This window comes from Rhinichthys klamathensis, unplaced genomic scaffold (genome assembly GCF_029890125.1).
Source record: "Rhinichthys klamathensis goyatoka isolate OS25496 unplaced genomic scaffold, OSU_Roscu_1.1 h1tg000176l_1, whole genome shotgun sequence".
Lineage (NCBI taxonomy): Eukaryota > Metazoa > Chordata > Actinopteri > Cypriniformes > Leuciscidae > Rhinichthys > Rhinichthys klamathensis.
This window is the reverse complement of record NW_026606705.1, coordinates 9,873,382-9,885,861: the sequence shown is the minus strand read 5'-3', so window position 1 is coordinate 9,885,861 and position 12,480 is coordinate 9,873,382. Positions and strand designations below refer to the sequence as shown.

General features: G+C 39.0%; 1 protein-coding gene across 3 annotated transcripts in view; it reads left to right on the top strand.

The window, feature by feature from the left end:
• Positions 1-12,480, top strand: part of gramd4a (GRAM domain containing 4a) — a 60,238-nt gene that overhangs the window by 1,587 nt on the left and 46,171 nt on the right. For 2 of the 3 annotated variants that reach the window (XM_056260388.1, XM_056260389.1), the window contains exons 2-3: positions 2,581-2,788; positions 11,762-11,870. In XM_056260388.1, coding sequence (XP_056116363.1) covers positions 2,581-2,788; positions 11,762-11,870 — 317 coding nt within the window. Of the gene's footprint in view, positions 1-2,580; positions 2,789-11,508; positions 11,672-11,761; positions 11,871-12,480 lie in introns of those variants that run through there. The other variant, XM_056260390.1, reaches the window with a different exon arrangement.

Below are 12,480 nucleotides of genomic sequence, written 5' to 3'. Positions count from 1 at the left end.
TTAAATGGGAAGAACTGAATTGTATTATTATTTAATTATTTTATTCATAGCCCAGACAAAATCATTGATCCATCGATACGTAGATTCATTCATTGATTGAGCCACTGATTCATTTATCCATTGGGAAATCAACTGATTCATGAAAATAAACCGATTCATTGATCTGTTTTTTATTTTCATTGATATATAATCGTTTAACCAACTGATCCATGGATTCCATAATTCAGCAAACTATTGAATCAATGGTTAATTCAATAAAATAATCTGAATCGTTAAAGTCAATCGATCCATTGAGTACTTGATTTGTTGATTCATCTTTGGATTAATTGATCCATAGATTCAATGACCTATCGAGTCACTGATTTAAATCAACTGAATCATTAAAATCAGCTGAATCATTGATCTTTTCAATCATTGATGAATTCAACTTTTGATTAACTGATCCATGGATTTAGTAATTATTTGAACTATTAGTCACTGATTCATGTATCCATTGAATCACCGATTGATTTAGTCATTTTTAGATTCAGCTGTTTTCTCAAGCAATGATTCCTGCACTGAGAGAGTTTATGTAGGCAAGCACCTGTGGCTTTGAACTCTGAGAATGACTAATACACAAATAAAGAAGATATATATATATATTTGTGTGTGTTATGCAGCATATATTTGATCTTGAATGAACTGAATTTAATCTCTGTCTCAGAAATATGGATCCTTTGATATTGAAAGTCATGGTGTTTGCCCAGTGCTCTCAATGGTGTTCAGATAGAAGTAATTCAGAGAACCTCTGTGGTGGATATTCATGTAGAGAATAGAGATGCGGCCACTATAGAGATCTGTGGGTGGACACATTTACTTCCGCCTTGTGTACTTGATCAGAGACTTCTGCTGCTCTCACAGCATGCAGAATCACAATAACAGCCAAATATGACTTCATAACAATAAGCACCAAGAGCTCTCAAACCAATCCCTGTTCAATAATGTAATTCCAGAGAGGGACGGTTACAATTGAATCTCCTGTCCCCATTGTTTTGTTTGTCTCTCATGGCTGGATATAATCTATGACATTTTTTTCTCTACATAATACCTTTTTATTCTTACCTTGTCATTTTAAAGTGTTAAAAAAAGCACAAAAAAGTGTTCAAATGCTGTTATAATTGACTCGCCCTCAAGTTCACTTTCAAGTTTGACTTTCTTGCTTCCATGGAAAAAACGTTTTTCAGGCTTGAGCAGAGGTGAAATGGAGAAAAGAAGAAAAAGGTGTTTTTTCCCCCATGGTTTTTAAGGTTGTGGAGTGAAGCCATTTGTTCTTTATATAATGGTTGAAACTATTACATTATGACGGGTTTTTTGAAACCGTTTCAAAAAGGGTAGTGACATTGCCAAATAAATTCTGTGGGAAATCCACATATGGCACTTTCTCCACTGTATTTTAAACAAAACAACTTTGGTCAGTGATTCTTGCTCAAGGCAGGAAAAGCCCCTGCAATCTATTTCCAACCGGTTGGGATCATTAGAGATTTCCTCTTGCCGTTGGTCTTCAGAACAAAACAGCTGATGGATTCTCTTTCGTGTTAAAAGGTCACCCTTAGAGACTACTGAGAATATTCATTCACGTGTTTTTGTGAAAGACCTGAGGACATAAGCACGTGTCAGAGAGGTGACTTCTGGGTAAACTATGATGTATATTTCAGAGAGGAGACTCACATTTAATCAAGGGTTGTGTTATTAATGAAATCAAAACAGTGTATTGGCGTGCATCATTTAGTGTGTACATATTCATTATAAAAGCTTCAGGTTGTTAATTATTTAATCGGCTCATTAATGTCAAGTGAATAAAACATTGCTGTTGAATAAATACATGGTTATGTTATGATGGCGTATGCTTTTTAATTGTTTTTTGTCTTGTTTTTTAGTTGCTTCAGAATGTTTTAACTTATGATAGAGGATGGTCCTGATTTAAGGCATGAGATATATGCACAATTTCTGAAATCAAATAAACACTACACAGTACTTAAACTTTTGTCAGTCGACCAAGTTGACATGAGCATCAGCCAATGCCTGTAATCTTAAATGAGCCACGAATTGGCTAATTAATGGGATTGGATGATATATATTGGCCTGTCAGTACTATTGACTTACTGTGATAAAGCCACTTTCCTTCTTCATTATGTGGAAGTGAGCTTTCCAGTGGGTTGGCAGTGTAACACCTGTGTTCTGTTTTAAGGCCAATTCACACTGCACAGACAAACACCAACAAACAAGTTGGCAATTGGATTTAGTATTTTATGAAAAATAACTGTCATGTTCACACTGCCCCCACAGACACCAACAAACACTGATTGAACATGGTCAGTCAGGTGAAAACAAACTCTGACCAAGGCCAACAGACTCCGACAGGGGTAACACACCGACCAGACAAAACCCAACAAACGTGTTTGTTGGTGTTTGTCTAAGCGCCGTGAATTGGGCTTAAAATGTAACTATTTAATCTCCTGTGTGAGTTCTTACTTTGAAAGTTCCCTGTTAAGTTTGTACCTTTTGTCCTTAATACTTTGTCATACTTTGTTGATTCTGCAGGGCTGCCATACACAATGTTAAGGTAAAGCCTAAAGCAGCTGTGTTGAACATGCTAAAGCGGCTGGACAAAATAAGATTCCGCGGTCCAAAGCGAGATGACTTCCTGGATCTACCCGAGTCCCCTACGGGGTCGGACACTGAATGTAGTGATGACATGCTACTGAGACCTCGACCTTCAATACGAGACAATGATGAGCAAAGAGACCCTGTAAGTACTTTAATTACAGATGTTCTCATTTCATTTGGCAACTTTGTTAAGAATAGGGGCTTTCGCACCGAAGGAACCTTTTCATAGTTCCTAGAACTATTGGCGGAAGAACCCGGATTTTGGCGTGTTTGCACCGAAGGAACTATTTTAGTTCTAGAAACTCCTTTTGGAGGAACTAATTTAGCTCCTAATTTAGAGTCGGGTCTAAACCAGCACTATAGGAACCAGTGACGTTAGTGTACGCTGATTGGCCGAACGCACGCGAAACACCAGCATCCGCCATTTTTAAAAAAGTTGTGTGAACACACAGATTATAGCCTATATATTTACTCCAGAAACTAACTCTACGAACATGGAAAACAGTGATAGATGAGCCTCTTAACCTTTACGCTGAGGAGAAAATCCAACGCAACTTTGAGGGGACCAATCCAAACATGATTATGTATTTCTGTTCAGCTAGCAACACTGTACATCAACCACACGGCATACGCTAATACCTTTTCATATACTGTCTACTTTCTAACAGTTCTATCTAATCGCGTATTAGACAGGATTGTTAGACAGACCGAAAACTAATTAACTCGGAGGCTGTGTGCTCAGGCTCTGGCGTTCTCAGCACTTTCATAATAAAGCTCTGCCACGCCGTCAAAATAAAAGTCACAACAAAAAGCGCGGCTTACGTCACTTCAGAGTTCCTACTGGCGGTGCGAACGCAACCAGGAAAATGTTCCTAAGGGAATCATTAATTCTCAGGGAACCACCCTGATGGCCAGTTCCTAGAACTAAGTTCCTAGAACTACCCGGTGCAAAATTCCTACTCATTTGGGAATTTCTGTATGTTAGTTATGTAATACATGTATTATAGAAGGTCTGTTGCAAAACCTAGTGAGCCTACCTAGCCATCATATGTTTGCTTCCAACACAAAAGGTAGGTAGCAACATTGTGCTGCCTTCTAAGGTAATGTTTGGCCGAATTACTTGGACTTGGGTTCTCATTTTGGGCCCTCAGTTTAGCTCTTTGCTGAGCCAACACTGGTTAAATGTCAGTTACCAAATATTCTATACCACAAAAGGTCAGAGGAAAACTGTGAAGGCTTATTTTTCCAATTGTATCCTTTTGAGAGAAGGCATTCCCTAAGCACATTGCGCTGATGATTAACATAATTCATTCAGCATTGAAAAGTATCAATAAAAATGCACTGTTTTACCTGGTAAAAGTTTGATAATGTCAGCATATTGACATGCTGATGGTAAATTGAAATCAATTGTGAGTTAAGTCTGTCCACAGGGCTCTTTATATGGCATGTGGTGTTGTTGCCTATGTAGAGCTTTTTAAATCATTTGAAGATTGATGGCTGCTAGAATGTTGTGTTAAAGGACTTGCACAAATTTCGAACACATTGTGTATGAGAAGGTAGATGCAGTTCCTTTAAATCAGTTTTCTCTATTAAAATTGTGCTTGTGATGAATCTCTTTTAGAGTCTGACCTTTTCACATTAACTTATTCTTTATCTTCCATAATGTTGTAAATATCTCTGTTGTCTCATTCGCCTGGTTAAACTGAGTTGATATGCAGGAAGCAAGAAATGCAGTCCTCGGTCCTGTCATCCTGGAGCCAAATGATGCTTTAATGCACTTCACTATCCTGTTAAAACCAGACACTGCTGCTTCAGTCTGGTACCTTTTCATTTCACAGATGGTTCATGGAAGAATTCCTTGCCGTAATCGTGTTAGAGATGTTTTCTGAGAGGTTTATGCTTTATGGTCATAGCTGTGTAATTTGGTGTTCTGATTATTTTGAGGCTTTCCCCTCAATGATGGAGCCTCAGATTAGTCATGGTGTTGCATAAGTGTCTCACAATAGAGCCAACCTCCTCTGCTTCCTTCTGCAACATTAGAGTGCGTTTTTTAAATGTAAACTGAAATGCTGTCGGATGACAGTCATGTGGGTTTTTTTTTTCTCTAGGATGCTGTAGAGCATCTTTCTCTGTGGGAAGGTGTCTAATTCTCACCCCTTATCCATGGCTCTGTTGGAAAAACTAGTGAATTGCCCACCCAGGCAGTAGTTTCAAGGCTCTTTGAGTGTTCAAAATAGTATACGGCTAAACTATCCATCCATTCTTCCTACAGCTTGTCCTAAATAGGGTCACATGAGTCCTGGCGCTTATCCTAGCATCTCGGGACACCTTGAATAGATGGCCAGTCCATCGCAGGGCTGCACACATACTGGCAATTTAATCTCTTCAGCTCACCTATCCTGCCTGTCTTTAGATTGTGGGAGAAACCGAAGCACCCAGAATAAACCCAAACCAACAAAGGGAGAACATGCACTCCACATAGAAAGGCCTTTTGGCTCAAGTGGGAGCAGCAAAACTAGATACTACATTTTCACGAAAAGCGATGCCGATCCATGCAAAACTTGTAGCTATGTTGCTAGGGTGTTGTGTGTGGTCATCAGGTTGTTGATATGTAGTTGGTAAGGTTTTCAGAGTGGTTTTTGACATATTGCCAGGTGTTTAGTAATTGGACCAAATCAAAAGACTTGACCCAATTCAGGACCCAATTAGAATGTTTATTTCTGCATCACTATAAGGGCGTGACATTAACACCAGCCAACCCTTCAAATGCAGGTGGATTTCAGCAGTGGTGTGTAACGCAGTCTACAAGCCACTTTGGCGGGTTGAATTTTTCAGTTGTAGTCCTTTAAAAAGGCTCCTGAAATAGTAACTTAAATGTAGTGTTATGTAGAATTTTCGATACCAATACTGAAATATCTGAAACGCTTCCAATACTAATTTTGCGCTGAATTCTCGAATAGACACAAGATACCAGCTGCGCTTTCTCGTTCTGTCATCTCTCCGACAGCTAGTTGACACACAAACCCGCCTCCTCTCACTCACTCATTTAATCTGCTCTGAATGATTATTGTTGGTGTTACAGGGCTTGAATTTCGCCGTGGGATTTGGAACTTTGGAAAACCACTTGCCACAGTGGCTGGTGAGCAAAAAAAGTTCATTTCAAGCCCTGATCACTTTCATATATTCTAGTCACTATGATGTTTATATTTACCTTTGGACACACAAATGTGTCTCTGAAAAATGGAAATCTACTCTTAGGAATGAGTCCTAAAACTCGGAAATAAGATAGCATGTTTGCAAATTTGGTGGGTTAATGAGTTTTTGGTTAAATGACTGAAATAACACAGCTCAGGATATATTTTTATATTTTTTAAGTGGTCAAATGGTTCTCTGGGACATTGAACTTCATCACACCAAACATGTAAACACATCTACTTACTAGTCTGCTTTTACATTCTTGCTGTGTTTATAAGCACAATCTTAATATTTAATGACAGTCAAAATATTCTAACTCCAACTTGTAGAATTGAAATACAGACTGAAAGGTTAATAGGAAGTTTAGTGGTGGTGACATTAAAGGCATGCGTCCGTGGTGTAGTTTGTTTATAGCCTAATAATAGCTTTTTACTTCAGGCAATTGCATTTAGGCTTCATAAAAATCGTGTTCGTTTGTGATTATTATCTTGATGAACAAAATGTGTATGAATCATAAACTTTTGTTGGTTACAGAGTGCATTTTCTGCTTTAATCCAAAAGACAATTGAAAAATCCCATTGGTTTTTTGTTGAGGGTAATGCCAGGATAATGTTAACTTTGGCCTGCAAAAAGAGTTCACTTCTGTGATGATTCAGTGAATTTTTCTGTTGAATGATGCAAACAAACAACTATTATGTATTTCTGTGCATATTAGAGTATTGAGTCATTAGCTTAGCAACATGTTAAGCATCAGACTCCTCAAACAAGCTCAAGAGTGTTTTAAAAACAGTCAGGTATAAGACACCAAGTAGACGCTGAGACATGTCACTAGGGTGTGGAATGAAATAATCACTTTGTTTTCTCATCGCCCTCTCATTATGGATCTAGGCCATGAGCACCCTGATGAAAAATCTAGCATTACTGGTCAACAGCATAAGCTATGTTTTGTTTTTCAGTATGAAATAAGTACTATGAGGATAAGACCTAAGACCTTGAGTAGAAACTGATAAAAATGACTTGAGTTCTTGAGGGAAAGACTAAATACAACCTAAAAAAAAAAAACGTTTTAGCCAACACAGCGAAAACAACATTGGATTTTCGAGTCTTTTATATCTTACTACTGTTACAAATATTGACTATTGATGTACTTAGTGAAACAATAGCATCAAGCTACTAGACACAACAAAAAAAAACTGTGCTGGTAAAAAACAACAATAGCGTATCAGCTTTATTTACAGTTGACAGTGAAGAACCGTCGTGGACATCAGGCGTAATCGGCCACGGACATTATGAGGCAAGAGTCACATCTTGTTATTCTTCTAAAGCTGAAATCCTATCAAACCAGCACATATGTTCACGAGTTTAAATCCCAAGTGTGCTAACTGATTTAAGGTCTGGGTTAAGGGAGTGGCATTTAATTCTGGGAGTGACCCATGCGCTTGATGTGAACTGTAAAATCGCATGAGATTTTAAAAACTCTGTGGGAGTGTTTAACTCTGCTTCGGGACTGGATTCTGTTCCTGATCCATCTTAGTTTCGACTATTTGTTGGCATTAGGACATTTTTCTAAGGCAATAAATGATGCAAGTTTTACAACAGTGGCGTTTTTTTATTGGTTGCCCATGGAATGACTTGCACGCATTGATTTTATTCTTAGAATCTCATATCTCACATACTGTAAAATCCATATTGATGAAAAGGGATGGTGAAAACTTCAGAAAATATTATATAACTGTTGGAATTAACATGATTCAGTGCTTATTTATTAATTTTTAAATATGTGTATTTTAAAGATTTGGTATAAAACGTGTTCGGATTACAGTTTAGCATTTTAGTGTAAAAGGGTGAATTATTATTATTGTCTAATTGTTTACGTCTGACATACTTGTGAAAAAAATCTTATAGGCTTACACTGAGAGACTCTTGTCCGTATCTGGGCACCAAAATATCATAGAGGTAAGAAACAAACAATCAGGACGTCTCACCCACCATGTTGTTACGATCACTTGACCTACCAGCGTCGGCTGCGTCACTTAACTTCCATTAATATATCCACTCCCGGGGACTTTTCGCCTACTGTTTTTATCTGTATTCGGGCATACTACTTTTTTGGCGCACTGTTTTTCCCATAGCCTACTATTAAAGTATGGGAAGTATTTGATTTCAGATGCAGCGTTGGTTTATCCATCCATAACTTGTATGCAATATTCTACATTATTTATAAAAATATGTGGTCCCCCCCCCCCCCCCCCCCCCCCCCCTCCCCCCTTTGGCGACATTTTTTTCAAAAAAGCGACTAGCGTCAAATTTAGTGACTTTTTGGATAAACCTCAGTAACCTCCAAATGTTGCCAGTACTGTCCTGGGAGCGTGAGGTCTTGCTTTCTCCCTGTCGTCGAGCGCTTACACAGATACACACGGGAGCGTTTAAAAGCAGGCGTCTATCAGCGGATCCCTAATATATCCACTGACGGAACCGCTTATAGACGTCGCTTTCAAACGCTCCCGTGTGTATCTGTGTAAGCGCTCGGTGAAGAGTGTCAATGTTTTTGAAGTGTTGATCATTGTAGCCAATCACAGACATATACTGTACAGGTATGTTGAGCGTGTGAACACAATGACCAATCAGAGGTGTTTAGGAATCCGTTCAACAGCGCTCAAAATGCTAGAGGGAAATACTGGTATCGTCACATTTTTTAAATTTCTGTACCGACTTGGTACCGAAGTTGGTACTTTTGACAACTCTACTCTCTAGTTTTTCTGCTGCTATGTTGGGAATGCTTCTATGATACCCTAAAGCATCTTTGGCTTGTCCAAGGCTAAGCTTTTCAAAAGGGTTGTATAATTCAAAATGATAGTGTAATGGTTCCCAGACTTCCCACAGACCTTGAGCTCTCTCCAACATAATTGTGTTTTGGCAATAAAACATTCGGAAGAGCTAAATATCGATATACCCGTGCAATGGCTTTCAGGAAGCATGTAACCTGCTGACCAGTCTTACCACTGTTTTTGCATATGTTTGCATTGGTAATTTCCTGCATCACGGGCAGCTTTAGTGTTGAATGCAACAGCCTGCTAACAGAGATTGTAACCAGTGGTGATGTGACGTTTAGACAGCAGTGAGGAGTGAGTCATCGCTCACATGCGGATCGAAATAGCACGGCCACACACATACAAACACAGACACACATGGAGCCAGCACAACTCTCGTCTGATAGTGTAGTAATCTGTGTAGTTTAGAATGTGTCGTCGCAGCACTTTTTACTATTTGATTCATGCACTAATGACTCCCTGAAGGCTGGGGGTAATGAGATCACTTTTTCACACAAGCAGGGGTTTGATTGACTTTGAATACACCCGTTTATGAGAGCTAGTCTCCTACTGGAAACTGCCTCTGCTGAAGACCCTTCTAACATCACCCTTCTGTCTCAGGACACTTTGATTTGTGTCACAGAGGTGCAAGATTCAGGTTAGCTAGAAGGGATGGGAATAGAGAACCTGTGGTAAATTGGTGTATGCTACATTGTTGTCACATAATGTTTGACTTTACATGCACATGAATAAGAATTTGTCAATGTTTCGATTAGTATCAAGTCATTTAAACACGCAATCTGGTTGCCATATTACTTTTAAGACTTTTTTTGATTCCCCAAATTCTGAATCCCATCCCTGGAATTTGTTGCATGTTATCACTTGATTCAGAATGGATTTCCCAACTCTTTCCATTTTGTGGTAACATTGTCAGGCATTTTTGAAGTCCTTATGAGATGATTGTGAAATATAATGAAACTAAAACTGTGTCTATTGTATAACAACAGACAGCATCAGAATTAATTAAGTGCGATCTAGATATAGGTATCCAAATTTGTCAAATTCTGAATGATTCATATCCTAGATGGTCCAAATATTTTTATGAAAAACCTTTTTTGTAAGCAACTAAATTAAGAATAAATTGTATATTTTACATAGTGAATGTTTTGCTAAAAATGGTAAATGGACTGCATTTATATAGCGCTTTCACAGACCCAATGGCCACCAAAGCGCTTTACAATTTTGCCTCACATTCACCCATTCACTCACTCAATCATACACCGACGGGCGACGGCAGCCATGCAAGGCGCCATCCAGCTCGTCGGGAGCAGCTGGATGCAGCTTGCTCATGGACACCTCGACACTTGGTCAGGTGGAACCGAGGATTGAACCACCAACCTTCCGGTTTGTAGACAACCCACATGAACCACTGAGCCACTGCCGCCCCCTAAGTTGTTTGGAGGCCTTTAACTCTATTCCCGCCATTGGTGAAAATTTCTGTAATTTGTGAGAAAACGCTTACCCACCATTGGCGTAAATCTTCGGCTTTCCGGCACTATGACACATCTTCTGAATCTCCTGATCAAAACACATGTGAAGAAGATGCAGAAACAAGTGATAACATATCATATGCATATGTAAAATAACGCGATTATTAACTGAATGTTACTGAATGAAATGTTGACCCAGGAAGTGGTTAGGACTGTGAAGCATTAGGGGTGTTGTTGATGGACTCGATCTACTCTATCTATGTTTTGATCATCGTTCTGAATCAGATCTGGGCGCAGTCTTTGACAAAAAAGTGATTTTCTCAGCTTTTTGCTCAATGTTGCCTTTTTTATGAAATTTACTCACATTCAAGTGTTGATAAAAAAGAATGCATGAAGCTAGAATTAAAAAAAGCAGATTAAAAGCAGATGGTCTTATCTTTTTTATATATATTGCAAGCTTAGATATTCTTACCAACAAATATTCTGGGGGCCATGACATTTTTGGGAAAATGATCAAAAACATTGGGTGTGGTTGGCAACTTAAAAAAAAAAAACGCTGGCGGGGAAAGAGTTAAAAGTGTAATTTTTTTTCTCTCTCTTTTTAACATCATTGTTAAAGGTAGGGTAGGCAATTTGTTAATGCCACTTTTTGTTATACTGGTTGAAACTCTCTTCACATCCTGATAGGAATCAATAATAGAAGTGGTCTAAATATTAAAACATGTACATGTATCTTGTGTGGAAGTCTCAGGACCATGTTCGTCAAATGTCCTTCAATATCCTACCTGCCTGTCAACACATGTGTTTTTCATTTTTCGAGTAGACATCGTGTTTCATGAGGAACTTATCAAAGCTAGCTTGCTATTGCTAGCCACCTTGTTGCCTATACCCTACCTTTAAGGATAGTCACTAGCGAATAGCATTTGTGTGATGCCATCAGCCAGTCAGCTGTCAGACTCTTCTCGCAGCTCTAGAGGGATTTGCTTGGCTCGAAAAACCTGTAGCCTCGGACTAAGTGCCCATCACAAAATCCATTCTTAGCTATCTTTTTGCTTAAACATTTCTTTGTGCAAACTAATGTGAATGATTTCCCGAGGTCTCTTTCATTCTCTTAATTTCTCTCTCCAAACGCGCGCGCGTGTGTGTGTTAGTGAAGATAGCATGCCTGCTCTGTCAGTCGCATTGGCCTCTTAAAGAGACACCTCTGCTTTTCTGCTGTGTATCTGCAGTGCCGCCCTCTCTCCTAATCTCTCACTCACCTACTTTCTCTGCCTCTCTCTCTCTCTCTCTCTCTCTCTCTCTCTCTCTCTCTCACTCACTGCGGTTCGTCTTTCTGCAGATCTAGCGTTCCTTCAGCCTGTGTGTGTGTGTGTTTGTGTGTGTAGGGCGGAATGGAGTCAGAAGCAGGTTCATGTTGTACTATCAGTCAGAATTGTACAGTCCACATTTGTCATTGAAACCAGCCTTCAGTTTGAGGCTTATCTAACTAAAACAGGAAGAAGAAGACACCATATAGAGGACTAGTATTCTGTAAGTCAGCACTCGGAGAGACTAGCTTTTTTTTGTGTCTGGGATGTATCACATCCATGTCTGTCAATAACCCTGTCCGTTTCTTTCTAGGCTGGTTTGGGGACTTTGTCTGTCATGCAAGACCTGAGGAGCGAATCAGAACGTCTCAATGAGGTGAAGGGTCATTTGGAAATTGCCTTACTGGAGAAACACTTCCTACGTGAGTACTTGAAGAAGAATGTCTCCTTGTATTCTATGTATATGTGGAGTAAAGCTGAACAAAAGTTGGGATTGCCCTATATGTACAGTATATGCACAATGTTTTATTTCATTCATACCTACAGGTTATGCAATATATGAATGGTGTTCGGCATGCATTGTATACTAATTTGGAATTTACCAAATGTTTCAGTATCTGACCCAAATGACAGTGTGATGCTATTCAGATATGAGATACTGAGATGCTAGAAGTAGGGTGACCAAAATGCAGTCCCAAAATTGTTCCTTCCTTGAAATTACAATCACTATAAGAAATACAAAAATAATTAAAGCTGCAAGCAGCATTTAGCGGTGTTCAAGCAGTTAAGGCCTTTAAGGCCGTTAAGCACAAAAGCATCAAAAGACATTAAGTTTTATGTAGCATACATTTAAACACTGACATAATAGATGGAAAAGACCATTTACAGCCAATACAGGCAGTTATAGCGCCACCTATGGTCCGATCTCCATAAAACTTTGCATGCATGTTCATGATGTTATGTCACATATGGATTTTTTCAGAAACATGGAACTACACACACACACATTCTATTGTAGATTAAACTGTCTCA